General features: G+C 35.0%; 1 protein-coding gene across 1 annotated transcript in view; it reads right to left on the bottom strand.

Annotated features, from left to right (window-relative positions):
* CSMD3 (CUB and Sushi multiple domains 3) overlaps positions 1-19555 on the bottom strand; it is a 746059-nt gene that overhangs the window by 394900 nt on the left and 331604 nt on the right. Inside the window, exon 11 of the mRNA XM_087747332.1 lies at positions 9876-9997. Within this exon, the coding sequence (XP_087603458.1) occupies positions 9876-9997 (122 nt within the window). The remainder of the gene's footprint in view (positions 1-9875; positions 9998-19555) is intronic.

Genomic DNA, 19555 nt, shown 5'->3' with positions numbered 1-19555 from the left:
AAGCGAAGATACAAAAAAAAAAAAAATTGTGCCTTGGTACAGTGCTGGAAACAGTCTTTTTACTTCTTTAGCAATGAGGTCAATTTATTTTGTTAAGCTAAAGCAGCAGGATACAGTAAACTAATATTGTTGTATACAATATAGAAAATTTGTATTTTTTAGGTATTAGCTAAGAATGAAAGAATTAAATTCACCGTTCTTATACTGGCAAAATATCTAAAGCATTTAAAGCACCATAATTTAAGAACACCTATAATGAAGAATTGCCGTATGATTTCACTCCACCTGTCAAACAGGTAATTTGCAGATTTATAATCTACAAATCTACATATGTCTTTCATTTTATTTGTTGTTTTTTTCTATGATATGCATATTAATAGTAGATAACAGCTTTCTTTTCCTCACTGTCTGGAATTTTATCATGTGTATCATTCATTCTGTGTTTTAAAATTAACAACAAAAATTTTCTGAAAAAGGTCAAGGAACAGCTGCAGAATTTGTGTCACTACAAGCAGCAGTAAATATTTGAGTTATGGAAGCAATAAAACATAGAAAATGAGGTTTTGTCATTCGGGCAACACAATACAGAAAATCTTGCAATGTTTATAACAATATGAAAATGCTTTCATGATGATAATACTTTAAGTTCAAGAAATGACATTTAATGTTTTAGAACATCAAATTGTGATGGTTGCCAGCTTTAGCAAAAAATGCTAAATCAATCCACCCAGTGTTTATTCTGGTAAGATGAGACATTGTAGGCATTTAGTGCACAGAAATACAATTTCTTTTTTAAAAAAACAAGTAGATAAAGTTATCATGGTTTATGTTGAAACAGCTTTCACAGAAAATGCTTTTCTCCATTTTCTATCTAGCTGATATTAACTGAATCAGTCTTCCAGTGTGAAAATGCTTTTTTAATGTTTATATATATAAATATATATAAATCTCTGTTTTGGTTATGCCCATCAGAAATCATTAGCTTCCTCTACCTATGGTTTTCCTACACAAATCTCTAAATAAAATAAGTCTTCTGCTCTGGGCTTCTCTTTTCCACCTCAGAGGTTGCAAACTACTATCTCCCTTTAAGAAAGGCTGTTAATCTATGGATAAACCAGCTCTATGTTACTAGTCCCATGAAGAATAGGTCATAATAGGACCTGAAAAAAACACTGGTCTGAAGCAAGATGCAAGTAACTGTAAAATTCAGACTGCAACCTGCTTTCTGTGCATATAGTTCATATCTGAGACAGAATGAATCAAATGTGATACCATAAAAAGTTATAAACAATATTTCCAGCTGTTTATTGGTAAGAAATTTTGCTCAAGCATCTGATCTGATATAGAAACAATGAAAGGAAAACAAGTTTTAAATTTTTAGGAGAAAAGAGTAGAAAAGATGCACTGCTTCTGGGGAGGGGAAGCGAATTAAGCCACGAAAATACAAAGATTTTTTAGTATACTCAAAATGTAAACATAAAATTACAAGATCCCATTACCTAATGTAAGAATAAATTACCAGCAATTCATATCATTGTCCAAAACCTAATTGATGAGTTTTTTAGTATACTCAAAATGTAAACATAAAATTACAAGATCCCATTACCTAATGTAAGAATAAATTACCAGCAATTCATATCATTGTCCAAAACCTAATTGATGAGTTTGTACAATATCCTATGAGATAGTCAAGTATCATTTCTCTTACTAGATGTGAGAGATATAATGAAGTGGACTTCAAAATGAGAAATGCTTATTCTCATTTCTGTGCAGTTATTCACAAGAATGTTTCCTATGGACCCAAGGGGTTAATAATATGAGAATCACAGTTCAGGCCAAAGCAAAGTACTTTAAATTCTGTTGCACCTTTACAGTACCACAGAGAGGCACAATTTTTTGAATGTTCTTTCAGGCAGATCCCTGAAACTATAGTTTTGCCAGTTTTGATCAAAAAAGTTATAGCTGATTCCAGAGTAGCCATGGATAAAACAGTGGCAAAAATCACTTGCTTGGTGTATATAAGAAAATGGGGGGAAATCATGTTAAGACAATCTAGCAGTGGGAAAACTGTCAGTGAATCTCCTCCAGCATATACTGTTGGAGAAGCCTCACGTGTGCAGGTACTGATCCTCATGGGGAATTTCAGCCACTCCAGTATCTCCTAGGATGGCAACAAAACAGAGCACAAGCCATCAAGAAGGTTTAGGGAGTGTATCAATGACAACTTCCTAACACAGGTGATTGAGAACCAACAAGGGGACATGCTCTGCTGGACCTCAGGCTTACAAACAAGGAAGAGCTGGTCAGGAATGTAAAGGCTGGGGCAGCCTGGGCTGCAGTGACCATGGGTTGGTGGAGTTCAGGATACTGAAAGGAGGGAGTGTTGTGGTTTAACCCCAGCCAGCAACTAAGCACCACACAGCTGCTCACTCACTCCCCCCACCCCAGTGGAATGGGGGAGAGAATCAGAAGGGCGAAAGTCAGAAAACTCGTGGGTTAAGATAAGAACAGTTTAATCATTGAAATAAAATGAAATGGAATAGTTATTATTATTATTATTATTATTATTATTATTATTATTATTATTATTATTATTATTATTATTATATAATACACAAAGCAAGTGATACACTATATAATTGCTCATTACCCGTCGACTGATGCCCAGCGTGTCCCTGAGCAGCAATCACTGCCCCCCAGCCAACTCCCCCCAGTTTGTATACTGAGCATGATCCAGCATGATGTCATATGGTATGGAATAGCCCTTTGGCCAGTCTGGGTCAGCCCCCCTGGCTGTGCCCCCTCCCAGCTTCTTGTGCACCCGGCAGAGCATGGGCAGCTGAAAAGTCTTTGACTAGTGTAAGCACTACTTAGCAACAACTAAAACACCAGTGTGTTATCAACAGTATTCTCATGCTAAATCCAAAACACAGCACTATACCAGCTACTAGGAAGAAAATTAACTCTATCCCAGCTGAAAACAGGACAAGGAGGCAAGGCAAAAGGCAGGAACACAACCCTGACAGAAGACCAGACTTTGTTCTGGGCTCTGTTCTGAAGAATCCCACACACATCGTTCTGGAGAGAACAGTCCAGAGACCTGGTTGACATTCAGGGATCGCTACCTCCAAGCTCAATAATGGTTCATCCCAATGAACAAGAAAAACAAGCAAAGTTACTAGTAAGCCTGCATGAATGAACAAGGAGTTCCTGACAAAACTCAAGCATAAAACGGAAATATAAGATGGAATCGGGGTCAGGACACCCAGGAGTATAGAGATACTCCTTTAAGCATGCAGGGATATTTCTAGGAAAGCCAAAGCCCATCTGGGGTTAAGTCTGGCAAGTGACATGAATGGCACAAGAAGGGCTTCTACAGGTATGTCAGCAGCAAAAAGATGACAGAAAACAGGGGCTGTTCACTGAATGGGGCAGGTTGCATGGCGGCAGAGGACACAGAAAAGACCAATGTACTGAATACCTTCTTCACTTCTGTCCTCACTGATAGGACTTACCTTCAGGAATTCCAGGCCCCTGAGATCAGAGGGAAAGTCTGGAGCGAGGAAGACTTATTATTTCTGAAGGAGGATCAGGTTAGGGAACATTTAAACAAATGGGATATACACAAGTCCATGGGGCCTGAAGTGTTGTACACATGGGTGCTGAAGAAACTGGCCAATGTCACTGTGAGGCCACTCTCAATCATATTTGAAAGGTCGTGGTGATCAGGAAGTGATTCCTGAGGACTAGAAGAATGAAAACTTCATTCCTGTCTTCAAGAAGGGCAAGAAAGAGCATCTGGGAACTACAGGCCAGTCAGGCTCACCTTGATTTGTGGGAAGGTGATGGAGCAAATCCTCCTGGACACCATTTCCAAGCATACTGAGGACAGGAGGATGCCTGAAAGTAGCAAGCATGCATTTATGAAGGGGCAATCATACCTGATCAACCTGATAGCCTTCTATAATGAGATGACTGGCTTCGTGGATGAGTGGAGAGCAGTGGATGATGATCTTGAACTTCAGTAAGGTTTTCAACACTGTTTTCCATAACATTCTTATAGACAAACTGACAAAGTGTGAGTAGATGAATGTACAGTGAGGTAAGAAACCCAACTGGAGGCCTGTTACTCTTGGTGTACCCCAGGGGTCAATACTGGGTCCAATCTTGTTCCATATTCTCATTAATGACCTTGATGATGGTACTGAGTGCATCCTCAGCAAGTTTTAAGATGATACAGAACCGTGAGGAGTCGCTGATACAACAGAGCATTGTACTGCCATTCAGAGGGACCTTGACAAGCTAGAGAAATGAGCTAACAGGAACCTCACAAAGTTCTACAAAAGGAAAAGAAAAAAAAAAAAAGTTTCTGTTTCTGGGAAGGAACAGCACTTTGCACCAGTACACACTCAGGGCCAACTGGCTGGAAAGGAGCTTTGCAGAAAAGGCAGTGGGGCTCCTCCTGGAGACCAAGCTGAACATAAGCTAGGAATGTACTGTTTAGGTTAGGCTAACTCATGGTTTGCTCTTTGATTTTGCACAACCACAGTAAAATAAATGTCAGTATTACTTCAGTATTTAGGGTTTTTTTAAATATTTGGGTAAAATATTCTCACAAAGTTAACTTTTTATAAATTGATTGTAAATTTCATATATGAAAGTTGTTCAACTGCCTTGAAACATTTCAAATTTAAGCAGAATGTGAGAGTATGCCTTTCAATAATCAGCAGTTCAAAAAGTTCAGAAGACTTTTCTTTTACAAAACAATACAAGCATTTTTATCTGGGTATGATACCATACAGGCAACTATAGTTATTTCACTGTTACAAAGTTATGTACAAATTGCCCATGTTTCTTTTGCTGCTGGATCACTATTCAGAGTTTTGGCACATCATATATTTCTTTCTTACAATAATCTTAATTATTTTCTCTTGAACAGATCAACTCAGAACAGGATCCTGATAAGAATGAGCATGCAAAAAACATGCACAAGAACAATAAAAATATGAGGATCTCACTGATATCAGATGTGTTGGGGCACATTCATCGATGAGTTTTATTATTGACTCCCATCCACATGACCTTCCTTTCACAACTGATTTTTATTTAATTTCTCTACTTTTCAGTAGTAAACTCACTGTCTTCTCTGGCTATGTTTGAGGTATTTAGTCATGGTTCTGCTCCACTGCCCACAAGGCTTGGGGATGAATAGTATGTCTGGTTAACTGTATGAGGCAAGAGACCAACTGTAATGCAGTACAAAGCTAAGGAGGTAGATGATTGCCTGGGACAATATTTCTTTCATTTATATTGTTCTGACATCAAACTTATTTCTGAAACGAGTCAGAGAAGAAAATTAGCCATATTCAATCCTGGAATAGGTATGTAGACATGGGAGGAATGTCCATTTACACCAAAGTTGAAGTTCCTTTCAGGGTCTATCATCTAGTGCTTTCTCCCTTAGAATATTTGCAACTTCTGAGCTATTTTGTTGCAAAAGATGCAACAGAAGAAGCTCCGACATACCAGATCAATAAGTCCTGAAATACCAGGATCAATAAGTCCTCTTAGCTCCCATAGCTGCGGTATCAAATATTGTAAATATTACCATGTTATATGAACACCATGACATTATTTGTTGTAGTCATTATAAATAACTCTTAATGGCTAATCTTCATTATACATCAATGACGTTTTTGACTTCAAGGCAAACATCAAAAGTTATGCCTTTTAGCAGTCATGCAAGGCAAACACTACTGTGTTCAGAACAATAAGACAATGTTAGCATGAATCAAAACTGAACACATTAAACCACTGATTGTGGAAGTAAAAACTTTATACATGCAGATTCCTCAATATGTGCTAAAAAGAAGTTGATCTAACTTGTAAAATGATCTCATTTTCTTTTACCCTCAACAAGTTTAGATTGTTCTAATCAGTGCTAGACACCTTTTCTATTTATACTGAACACTATAAACATATCTGAGCGCTGTTTCAGATAACATTGTAAACCTTTTATCTACCCACTATTTTAGAAACCCCATAATTATCTGTGAGTGTGCATTTCATTGCACTATCAAAGAGGTATAATTATGTCCAACCAATAACATGCAAAGAACAGTATTTTCTGGGTAATGCTGAAGCTATTATAAACATATCTATAATAAACAGGATAACTCCTTGCACTATGATCTGCCCATGATGAATCTAAGACTCCTCAGAGTCTAGTAATTTCAGTGGTACATCACAGAAGTGAAGGAACAGTCTTCAACATTCATGTTTTGAAATATCTTGCTTAATGTAGCATTTCTTCTTTGCATTATTATTAATGACATAATTATCTGATGTACCATCCACTAACAGGTATTCTTGATTATGGCCTTATTCAAAAGTTCATAGTTAATTTTAAATAAATGACCTGTTCTTAACTATCATTTTCACTCTTTTACTATATCCTCAACACTTTCACAGTATTTAAATACATGAGGAGACAGAGAAATACTTAAGTTGTTGTCATTTAACTTTGGCTTGCTGCCAGGTGCTCACCAAGCCACTCTATCATTCCCCCTCAGCGGGACAGGAGGAGAAAATGGGTGACAAAACTTGTGGTTCAAGATGAGGAAAGGGAGATCACTCACTAGTTACTGTCATGGGCAAAACAGACTCGACCTGGGGAAGATTAATTTAATTTATTGCCAATTAAAAATAGAGTAAGAAAGTGAGAAATAAGAAAAAAACTAAAACCACCTTCCCCCACCACCCTTCTTCCCGGCTCAACTTCACTTCTTTGTTCTTGACTCTCTTGCCTCCTCCTCTCCCCCAAGCCACACAGGGGGACAGGGAATTGGGGTTGCAATCAGTTTGTAACATTTCATCTCTGCTGCTCCTTCCTCCTCGTGTCCTTTCCCTGCTCCAGCGTCGGGTCCCTCCCACAGAAGATAGTCCTTCACAACCTTCTTCAACACAGATCGCTCCCACAGGATGCAGTTACCCTTTCTTAAATATGTTATCACAGAGGTGCCACCTGCTTGCCTGATTTGCTCAGCTGTGTCCTTTAGTGGGTCCATACTGGAGCTAGAGCTCTCTCTGTCCAACATGGGGGCAGCTCCTGATCAGTTCTCACAGAAGTCAACGCTGCAGCCCCTGCTACCAAAACCCTACCATGCAAATGCAATACATAAGTACTTGATTAATCAGAGTCATGCATGCACTGAAATATTTTACTGAACCAGCAGAGGTTCAACCTATGAATTCTGGTTCATCCCCAAATACTAAAACTGGGTGTATGCTTATATATTTTTATCAGTCAGAGCCTGGAACAGTTTTCATGCTATGCTAATATGCTATTTTGTAGTATTTACAGTTTCAGAAAAAAATTCCAATATAAAATAACATTTTAAAGACTTTTTATTTAAACTATTGGAGGCATGATCTCTGACTAAAGAGAGGGTTTATTTTCTTTTCATTAGAACTGGGATTTATACACATGGAATAAATTGATCTCCTAAGTGTTTTGAGAGAAAGGAAAACAAGCCTAACAACCGCACCTCCCCAGTACAAAATAGATATGCAACTACTGGAAAGAGGCTTACTTGGCCTAGAAAGAGAAGGCTCAACCGAATCTTAATGTATATAAACACCTGAAGGGAGGATGTAAAGAAGATAGAATCTAACTCTTTCCAGTGACAGGACCAGAGGCAATGGGCACCAGAGGCAATGGGCACAAATTAAAGCACAGGAGATTCCATCTGAACATCAGGAAACAGTTTTTCATTGTGAGAGTGACTGAGCACTAGCACTGCTTGCCCACAGAGGTTGTGGAGTCACTATCCTTGGAGATATTCAAAGACCATCTGGACAATTGCCTCTAGATGGCCCTGCTTGAGCAGGGAAGTTCAACTAGATGATCTCCAGAGGTCCATTCCAACCTCAATCATTCTGTAGCTCTGTGAACCACACTGACAACCAGAGACAAAACATTTGTTCACTTTTTAATTTTCTGCACTCAGCTTTAAATTCAAAGTTCCTTAAAAGCAGAGACTGGAAGTCTGTAAAAAAATTAATACCGAGGAATAATGTTTTTGAATGCTCCAGTGAAAAACACTTTTTGTCGAAACAAAGTTCTGAGGTTTTGAAGATAATACTGCATTGCCATGTTGTGAATTGGAGGGGAGGGAGGAGGAAAGCAGGATTAAGACACAAATACCTTTGCCTGAGTGTAATCCTTAAGTGTTAATATCTTAACCCTGCAGTCACCTGTGATTTGCCAGTAGGTACATACCAGTTTGTGAGCTAAAAGTTTTGCTTCTATCATTGGTAGAATGTGTAAAATCTTATTTGGCTTTTTTGTTAAGTAGACATGTCCTTGTTGCATTTAAGAAAGGAAACCATTTTATGAAAAATATGGCCAAAAAGGTTTTAAATTCATTCTATACAGCAGCTCAGTGGTGGTTTTCAAGCCATTTAAAGCACTTGTTCGAAGTGTAAGAGCTACGTTTAATTTCCTCAATCAATTTGACATTAAATTCTATCCAGTGCTACATTTGACAGAACTTTTTCTCAGAAATTCTAGATGTGCACAGATTTCATCTTGCTCACTAACAGCTTTTGATTGAAGAAATAAAAATATGAAGCTTCTTTGGGCTGGAGAAATGGCTCTTAACTATTACTTTTGAACCTTGTGCCCATCTGTGGGACAGAGACAGCATCATCTTTCAAGGACTCTTGACATATTTTTGATGATTTATAAATTGGATAAACTGGATTAGCAGCCCTTGGAACAAGGATAAAACAAACAAACAACACTCCCCCCCCAAACACATCTACCATCTTCATTATGAATATTCTAATCACTTGATTAAATAGCCTTTTTTCTTCCTCCAAAATGGAACAGAAGGATGGCTTCCACACAGGACTTTGTAAGATTAGAGAGAGAAATGTACCAATGCAGATAAATGGCTTCTGAAATGTAATCAGGTTTTCACCGAGTCCTCTGGCTTCCTGGTTAATAAACTCAGGTGTAAAGCGGTAGGCCTTCTAGGCCTCTCTAATCAATTAATGGAGTGTGATGCAGATGGCAATATAAGACAGAAATTAGGTGGTAGAATATATCCCTGTAGTAAAAAACACAGATGTTGATAGTCTTTTATAAAACATTCCTGAGCTGTACAGCTAATTTTTATTTTATTACATCTGAACAAGACCTTTACACTCAGTTCAGATAAAATGATACACCTGGAAACAGAATATAACCATTGTTACCAGGTGCCTAGCTCTCGAATTTAAAGACAACTGGTGTCAAAACTTAGCTTTATTGATCTGCATTGACTCATCTGGCATTATCAGAACTCCTAGGATTTTTTTTTTATTATTTAATTAAATATTAAATTATTAAATTTAATTTAATTTAATACAGTGGTTCAGACAATGAAATAAATTACACAACTTTACAACGGTCCTTCATGAAGTGAAAATGAATTAATGAACTTCAGTGATTTCTCACATAGTGTAAGGCCAAACATGATATAAATAGTCTTATGCACAAAATAGCTCTACTGATTATAACACAATATTAGTGGACACATGACATTGCTTCATACCATTGGTGGTTGTTTCTGGGAATTCATTGAGAGAATCACATAAAAACATGATAGCATCTACTTGGCATACAAAAAGCAAAACACTCTTAGGGGAAATAACAGGTTTTAACATCTATCCATACCCATCTAATATCAGCCATTTCTTAGAAATGTCTGAAATGCATCAAGTATAGCAGCTGGAGTGTAAAGGTAAATTATATTAGTGAAAAATGCCATTATCTATATATGCTTTTGTTTTTTTTTTTTTTTAAAGCAAAACCAGAATTTTAAAATTACCTTATTAGTATTGATAGCTGTGATGACCCACACACATTGAGCATTGCTGTCATACTGGAATGGAAAATTCGGTGATGTGAAAGTGCCTCCAGGTCCCTGAAGATTGGATCCACAAGTCTTGACTGCAAAAAGAAAGTTTACTTTTTAATTCACATACAAAATACAAGTAACAGAATCATAGAACAAGCTCTAACTTATATTAAGATGTGAAGGATTAAAATACCATGGACTAAAAATAGAACCACCTCATACAAGATAATAGAATATTCACATTTAGTTATTCTGACATAGTAAAATAGCCTTTCTTTTGTGTCCAAGCTTATAAACTTTTAAAAAAAAAAAAAATGTATTTGGAGTAAAAAGAGTAACTACAGTAAGAGAAACAGCTCTATTTATTTTAAAAGAACATTTCAAGAAGTAACTTATGTCATTACTAATGTCTCAAAAGACAAGAGTTTATATAGTAGAACACAAAGATCACTTTTATCACTGTGCATTTTTTTGTGCGTATGTATTGTTGTATGGCATGTTAGCATTTTTTCTGCTGTAACCACTGTCCAACCCATGGAACCAATGGCTGAAGTACTGAAAACTTGAGAGGAAACTTGTAAAAGTTAGACTTACACAAAATAGTCTCATCTATTTTTAAAGACTACAAAGGGCATTTATTTACAAATCAAAGTCTGTATGGTTATTTACAGTAGCATATCTGAAATAAAACAAACTGATATCCTTATTTACTGTAGGTTGCATCTCACATCACAAATAACACAAAGGACATAAACTGTGTCCTTTCTGCTTGAGAATGACATTTTTAAGATGCTAAAGTCATAGTCTGCTGAAGTCAATAAAAGTTTTGTTGTTGGTTCTTTGATATTCAAATCTTTGCTGAATGAAATATTGGTTAACTTTTCCTGTATAAAGCTGTAGAACTGACAAGAATCTCAGCTAAACATGAGCTTATCCTATTTCTCCAGTGATTATTATGACACCACAAATAAACTACAGAAGCTAAAAAATTATTGCTTCCTCTGTATTGAGACAACCCATATTGTTTAATTGAATAAAAAAAGATATGTGAAATTACCATACAGTTGTATTGCACTTTCACAAAGCATGCTTATTTGATCAATACTGAACACAGGAGGATTCGGCCGCTGCTGGATGAAAACGCATTCCTTCCCTCCTATTGGCCTCTAGAAAGAATGTCAGTATTTCTACCCAACCTGCACCACTTTTACCCCTCAGAGAAGCAATACTCTGGTGAAGAGTCTGTTCAAAGCGACACCAGAAGCCTGAAAACAAGGAGAGAGGAGGGACATGAGAGGACGGCTCCTCATGATCAGTAACTGAGGCCATTGAGGTCATGAGTGAGACTAATGCTGAGCACAGCTTTTCATCTGTGTTTTTAATAAGAAACTGTATGACTCTTGCAGCTCATATCTGTGTGTGGGAACAAAGTCGGGAGGGGGAAACCAGTGAGCGTTCTAGACACAATCTGCTGCTCCACCTGAACATGTGAGTCCATCCTTTGGGGCAGAGCTGGGAGGTAAAGCATATCTCCTTTGCATGTATGCTGTGGTAGAGTTATGAATTGTCTTTGCTGCCTTTTCTCAGGGTAGCCTCGGAGGTCTCAAAGGAAAGCCATGTCATTCTATAGTGGAATGGTCCTGATAAAAGCTAAGTCTTTAACTCTTAATTTCTATTATTCATACTCATTTGAAATATTCCTAACAGACATTTCCTTTCAGTACCATAGTCTAAAACCCAGAAGAAAAAAAAAAAAAAGTAATCACAAATTAAGCCAATCACTTGGTTTTCTAAAGTCTGGTTAAGGAGGAAAAAAGGAGTAATTAAAATATGAATCTTCATTCATTTGAGAATACAAATATAAGAAGCTGTAAAGATGAAGCTATTAGCTATACTTATTTACCGTTTAGGAAGGCTTCTGATACAGCAACATAAAATACTGAAATGTTATGGGTTAATACTGAATTTCTTTGGAGGTAAAGGGAGAAAAATGTACACCTTTAGGGTTTTAATGGCTATATATGATTAATCTCACTGCATTTGTCAAGTGACTGACGAACAAAACACATCTGTGTTTTTTGGTGAATATCAGAGTACTTTCTGTTCAGCAATAACTGTAGCAAAAGCAATGTTCTACTATAATATGACAATATAATATTCTAATATGCTAATATTTTATGTTCAAGTCTATAATCCACAGTTTTCCAATAAAACACAAACAAAAAAATTCTTATGTGATTTCTTTACCCAGTCATTTATATCTGCCTCTGAACCTCAATGCTGTACTTTCTCCTTCAATATTCCCGCTTTCTTTTTTTATCCTGTTACCTGTTGTCTTTATCTCAATAAGTGCCACAGGTTCCGTGCCTCTGCCTCTGATTTTTTGTGAATTACGTAAAGATTTTTTCTTGATCGCTGCAACCTTTAAAGTGCTGTAGGTTACAGGCAGTGTAGTATATATGTGTAAAACTAGGACGAATTTTTGTTTAGCTTTTGTTGATTTTAGAAAAATCTCTCAGAGACTTTACAAATGGTCTGCATAAAGTTTTTCCTTTACTTATTGAAAATTATAAATACTTCCTATATCTTTTGAAACATTCTTTGACAATCCTTCTGAATTCAAGTAGTTCACTGAAGTATGCACTGCCTCTCATGGCTCTGTGCTGATTCTTACAACACTGTAAAGAGTAAGTAAAGTAGATGAAAAAAATAAACTGTTTCCACCGGATTTTGAACGTACTGCCTCAGGCAATTGATTTACACAGCTCTTCACATGACTAAGTCTATTTAACATGAAAAGAGTTTACCGATAAGCTGAAAATTGCAAAATTGTAAAAAAAAATATGTTACAGTAAGTTAACATCACGTAACACCTTTTCCTGGACTTCTTGAATCTGTCCCTACTTATTTTAAGGATTTGAGAACCCTGCTGTACAATCTTGATATTGGTTAGTTGTCACCTGCATGGGTGATTGGCTACCTGTTTCCAAAATACAACAAAGAACAGAAGTTCCACAGGCATTCAGATCATTCAGATTCATTTACCATGAATAGGTCCTTCTGACATAAGAAGCCTCTTTGAATATACATATATTGGATGCCTAAGTCTGTAAAAATTCATTGGTTACTACTTCAAGTCAAGATTTTGGCAATACAAGCTAGCTTCAAATCATTAGTCAAAATCTGAGCTGCTGTGTTTTGAAGAAATTGAAATATGAAAAGTGTGATTATTAGGAAATTAATCATTATTGCCATTAAGAAACAGGTCAGTTCCTTCCCAGCTTAGTCTTCTGTCTTCGGAGGTTTCTGTCCTAGCTTTGATTCATTATTATTCAGCAAGAATTTGCTTTCTTTTTTGGAACAAAATTTATACTATTTTGCTGTTAAATTTATACTGACAACTTATGGTCACAGATGCATATTGAACCCACTCAATAACTTTACTTAATGACAGTAGTAACAATTCATTAATACAAACATGAGACTGACAAAATTTGACCCTTAATATTTTTCATAAAATAGGGATTTTACTACATGTCTCTAGCAGCAAATTACACCACATTGATATGTATGATCTACCATTTAGAGTTAATAAGGTTTTTGTATTTCTAAGTCACTACCTTTATTTGAAGAGAAAATTTAAATTTTCTTACAGTACCAGTTCTGATTTCAGAAACATTGTAAATGCAAAAAAAAGATCATTAAGTCACTTTACATGTAACAGACAAAAACAACTCATAAGAGCTCACTGTCCTCTAAGCATGGAATCAGCTCTTGGTGGGAGGCAGAAATCAGTAAATTGGTGGAAAGTTTTTGCCATTCCAGTATTCTAATCTGCTCTTCAGAAATTATTATGAGTTTCGCTATTAACTTCAGAGTTCACATGAATTTTATATTTGAGATGAGTATGAAGAAAGAAAAAAAAAACATGATCAGTATGGTAAATAATTTAGCTGAACAAAGATGATACATACAAAGATGCAATTATGAAGCTTGCACAAAATTGTGTAGGATAGCAACTCTGTAGTCGTAACTGGTGAATATCGGAAAACTAATATTATCAAAGGTGGGAAGGGAGAAATATTCCCTATGGAGTATGATTTCTTTTCTGACCTATATAATGTATTTTGAATAGCTGAAATTTAACTTCTCAATATATATTTAATTTATTTAAAATAAATAGAGAACCATGGTATTTGATGGAGTTTTACAGTTCCATAGGAGATAAAAATCTGATCTATCAGTTTAAAACAAGTATCATTCTTTAAATTAAAAAGTGTCTGGTGCCAGTAAAGATTTTTCCTTTGTAAAATATATCTCTTTGCCTCACACACTTAAAATGCTTAACTTTCTGAGGCGTTTACTTCTTTATTTACCTTGTAATTACAAAACACTTTCTGAAAAATAGAAACTTATCCTACCAATGCATATGTGTGCTTTCTAACTGCCAAAGAAAATGTGAAAACCACAAAGTTAACACAAACTTACATTGAGAAATCATGAATGACAATTATGCATATGGAAGTATGTCATATAAACTCTAAAGGAGAATAAAACTTAGCGAAAACAGTCAACTATGGTAACATATAAAAGTCAATAGAGAGAAAATATTAAAGAAGATAATTTTCTTTTTGCAGTCCTTAATACTGAAGGTAGTACAGCTAACACTCAAATAAACAGTTTGTTTGTTGTATAACTATATAAATATATATAAACCTCCATCAAAAATCTCTACCATCACCATCAAAACTGTGAAATCATAAGAAGCAATGCATTATCCTGAGAACAAAGATAAGCAAGAGACACCTTCAGTATGGGGAACCTGATTAAAGATATGCAATCTATTAAAAAAAATATAATCACTGTCTGAGTGTGTGCAAAAGGCTCAACTCTATGTGTAAAACAAGAAAGTTTAGCTTGTTAGAGTTCCATGAGAAAATTTCTAAATTAAAAGATAAAGTCAGAATTTAATTGGATTTTCAGAAAACTATTAGCAAGGCTATTCATTCAGAAGAGTCTAAATAGGAAAAAGTGAAAAACAGTTTAGCAATTGGAAAAAAATAAAATAATGAACTTACATAGTAACAGAATATTTTTCACTGAATTGGTATAAAGGCATTTTCTTCACAGTTCTTATATACGAATTATTAAAAGAATCATAGATATATGTGTGTATATATATGCATAGATGTAGAGAATGAATTTGTATATTAATTGCAGAAAACTGCAAATTTAGCATACCGCATAATACACTGAAGTCTTGCCAGCTAGCAAGTGGTCAAAACTTTTTCCACGGTCAAAACTTTTTCCATTTTTCTTTAGAGATTCAAATAAAGAAAGAAAAGTGATCTTAATTTTTTTTTTTTAAATTAACCACTTGGTTTACTGAACTTTTCTAGTCACTAACATCTGCAAAATTTAGCATTTAAAAATTTCCAAAAAAGCCTTCCTTTTCCTGATAACTACTATCTGTATATATGTGTTCATTGTGAAAATAATTAGCAGAAAATAGTAAAATTTTTATAAAAGCTTCACCTTTTGTAGATTTAACTAAGTTTTGAAAACTAGAAGCTCACTATTAGCAAAGTAATGAGTATATTTTGGCTATACCTTACTTTAAAAGAATAAAAGGAGGTATTTTAGAAGTTTAGTCTGATCTTTTTTGAGTCGCAAAGAAAAAGAAAAGTTCTTAAAAAAAAAAAAATCTGTTTACATCTGACAGCGGCAGCTATTCCAAAATGATTTCTGGATACTACATTAGTTTATTCAGACAGCATGTCTCACAGTAAATTTTGTCATTGTTATTGCTCACATTGTATAACAATGACGCATTTCAGAATAATAAAAAGAATACAGTATAGAATTAAAAAAATTAGATCTAAGTAGTTCATTAAGAGCATATGGAACAGTAAACAAAGTCCAATATTGCAAAAAAAAAATCTCACTGAAATTTTCCAGATTAAGAAGGTCTTTAATTTTTTTATTTGCTTAGGTGGATCTGGGCAGCATCAGGAAGGACTCAGGGTCCTGAGAAAATCTCTTAGCTAATAGCTGTATCACACTAGGTTTCAGCAAAAGTCATCTATATGTCACTGCCTGCCCAAAACAACTTTCAAAGCAATAATTAAAAAGGAAAGGATTTCTTTTAATGATCCAATTTAGGATAATGAACAAAGGTATTTGTCTTTTTTTTTTTCTTTTTTTTTTCCCCACTGTGCTCAAGTATACAAGAATCTGAAGCTAAATAAGGCTGATGATCTGGCTCAGAATAGCATCACTGTTGATGAAGGACACTTTCTAGAGACCCAGAACGTGCATTTCAAGATAGACGCCTTTCTCTTAGAAAGATATTTTTGTGGCTCTGAAGGAAAGTTTCAAAATGTGAACTAAACCAGTGGCTTCCAAAGTGAGGTGCATGCACCCCAGGGTCTGTGCAAGCCAACCTACTGTGGTGCAGGAAGAAAATATAGAACTTCCATAGTACATGTATATAACTTATAAATAAATAAGCATATACTGGGGACGTGTGCTCAGACATTTTTTACTGATATGGGTCCTCGATGAAAAAAGTTTGGAAACCACTGAGCTAAACATGACAATGAAGTTCTGCCCCATTTGAAAGAATATATAAAAAACAAGGCATGGAAATTCTTAATAAAATGTTATACCTGAAGTCTAATTGTAGAAATTTAACTGTTAGTATTTTAAAAATATATTGTTCAATATTTTACTAGCAATTCTTTACTGGCAATACTTTATGTAAGAAGCAGAGCTAACAGCACTTCCTGTGATTACTATACAATTAGTCAAAGCTACTATAAACTTGATTCACTGCCTGACTAATCACCATCTACAAGATGGTGAGTTACAGTCAGACCAATAAAGTGTTCAGATACAAAAGTGCAAATTTAGAGAGAAATTCACTGCTAAGGTGCCTGTGAGTTCACTGGTAGCCATATATTTCCCAGAAACACTGAAACTTTTTTTTACTATGCATTTTCCAATGTCATCATGACTGAGATGAATATCTTTGTAGAAATCTCATATCAAAACTTTTTCTAGAAATTGGAAACTGCAAATCCCCTGACAGAACTTATTCAGTAGTTGGGTTCAGAGCACATTTAACACACTGAAACCACTTTTGTTTAAAGGCTGGTCACAGCAGGAAAACAAAGAACTGATTTTGCTACCACTCTATCTTAAAAGTTTATCACGTAAGAAAAAAATTACAAAGACTTTACCCCTAAAAACTCTGTTGTTAGGTAGTACCTAATAGAAAAAGAACACTGAAAAATATAATTTGTATTAGTAGAATATGATAGAAAAGGAAGATTCTTTTGGTAGAATACTGTATTATTTTTCTAGGGTAGCTTATTTTAGGAGCAGATCTGAATTAATTCCATCACTAATTCCCATATTTCTCTTGAGATTTCTGGACATTTGTTTTGGTCTATAAGACACACAAGAACACTGCAGCAAGACCTATTCATTTAGTGCCTCTAAATTGTAACTCTTCCTGCAGTGTGCCCTCCATACAACAGGCAAAGCTCTGCTGATCTGAAAAGGAAAGGGATGATTAGCTACAAAGGCACAATTGACTATTACTCTTCAGAAGATAAAATTAGAATTTGTGAAGAGATACTAACTGAGTTACCTGAAATAAAATCTTGAGATATAGGCCACAATAGATGAAATGGCATTCAACTGGTAGAATTTATTCAATACTGTGCAAGTTATACACAGATTAAACAAATTAAACAGAAATAGTAATTGTATGCACATAATTCTCTTGCTTTATTAATATGTTGAACTCAAGAGCTTAATGCCAACATAGTGCTTTTTCTTCTCACTTATGTCAAGTAATTATAAATGTTAGCTAAGTGTCACTGAAGAGCGAACAGAATGTAGTTCATTTTTATAAGACTGGAAAACATCAGACTGCCAATATATAATTCTAATCTGAAAATAAATGACTAAAATATGTATTTCAGAAAATGCTTTCTCTGGAAGTTTTTCCATTCTGCTACTTTCTTAAGTGCTCAACAGAATTAGTCTTTGGGTAAGTTTTTTGGAGAGTTTTTTGGTTTGTTTGTTTCAAAGTTCTATCAATTATATTTCCTGTGAATTTTTCAGATAGAAATTTGAAGACAAAGAAATGTAGAAAAGCAGACATAAACCATGTTGACTGCAAGAGATGAGCCCTTTCTCTAACTACCTATCTACCTTTTTGAACAGCTCTTCACTGCTTGTCTCGGTACTTTATATTAGAAAGATGGAATTTTCATTGAAATGAAATCAGACACAAAATGCTACACATGTGATATTTTCACCTAACAATGTCACATTATACTGTCAGTCAAAGATAAGGGGAAATAGAAAAAGAAGGAAAAAAATAGACATCAAAGGACTTAATAAGGTTAAAAAAAGAGCAGATTTTGAACAAGCTTCCCACATTTTTCTTTTAAGAAAAAAAAAAAAATTGTTAACATGAATTGGGTTAGGAATCTGAGATATCACCTCACAGTTAGTACTTAGCATCAACCTTTTAGAAAAATAATTATGGCAATCAAATATTATTGTTTTGCAAAGCAGGAGGAAAAGATTTTTGGTGAAGAAAAGATCTAGTTAACAGTTTTGTACTCTGCCCAAGAAATTCCAAGTAAATTTAGACAAATTTTCTAGTTCTATGAAAAGGTAAGTATAGCAGAATCTTTCAGCATTATTGAGGAGAAACAGTTATTACTGTTAACGCTGGTACAGACAGAGGACAACTTGTAACTTTCTCATGGAATTGCACCTGTAAGTATTGAAATTCCTTAAACTACAGTGCCCTCTTTAAAGATGTTCTGCATTTCAGCTTAGAAATGTTCTATCCAAGTTACCGGAGTGTATGTCATTCTCTCTGTACAAGGATAGAATTCCTTAGAATTCCTCCTTGATGTGTAAAAACAAAGTAATGTTTTTTACCTTAACTAGGAAGATGAGCAGTCAGACAGCTATACAGTTCACATATTTTTCCAAGGCAAGGGATACTCCTGTCAACTTGGTATCATGTCTGTGCAGATTTTTGGAGTAAAATTTTTCTCTCAGCTCTCTTGTTTCCCCTATATTCTCAGCTATCCAGCTTTCAGATGCTCCAAGTTCTTTGTTCTCCCTTTTCTTATTTTCTCTAGACAATACCCTAATTAATGAGTATTTTTTTCATAAGTTATTAGTTTTGATTATTGGTTTTCAAAATTTATTTTGGTGCTCATAGGTGCTCAGAACTTTTGGACATGAGATCATGTAGCTATATACAGAATAGTTTGCTACATCTATCAAAAAAACAGTAAATTACCAATATTTTTGTATTTTAATAAATACAAAAGCTATCACAGTATGCTGGGTTTAATCTTATTTACAAATACTGGAATACTTTTAATTATAAGCCTGTAATTTTTTCCATAAGTTTTTTTAGATAATGTCTCTTTAGGTGATGCTCTGGAAACTAGAATAATTAATAAGCAGGATTGAAATAAGTACTGATAAGATCTGGATCTTCACATAGGAGAATGTACATACAGATAAAACTTAACATACATTACTAGGCATACAAAGGTAGACAACAGCTAGAAAACAGGATTTTACTACATTTACAAACCCAACTGAGC

The sequence above is a fragment of the Nipponia nippon genome, unplaced genomic scaffold, assembly GCF_047370975.1.
Source record: "Nipponia nippon isolate SJK-2023a ecotype South Korea unplaced genomic scaffold, ASM4737097v1 scaffold_1, whole genome shotgun sequence".
Lineage (NCBI taxonomy): Eukaryota > Metazoa > Chordata > Aves > Pelecaniformes > Threskiornithidae > Nipponia > Nipponia nippon.
This window is presented reverse-complemented; position numbering and strand designations above follow the sequence as displayed.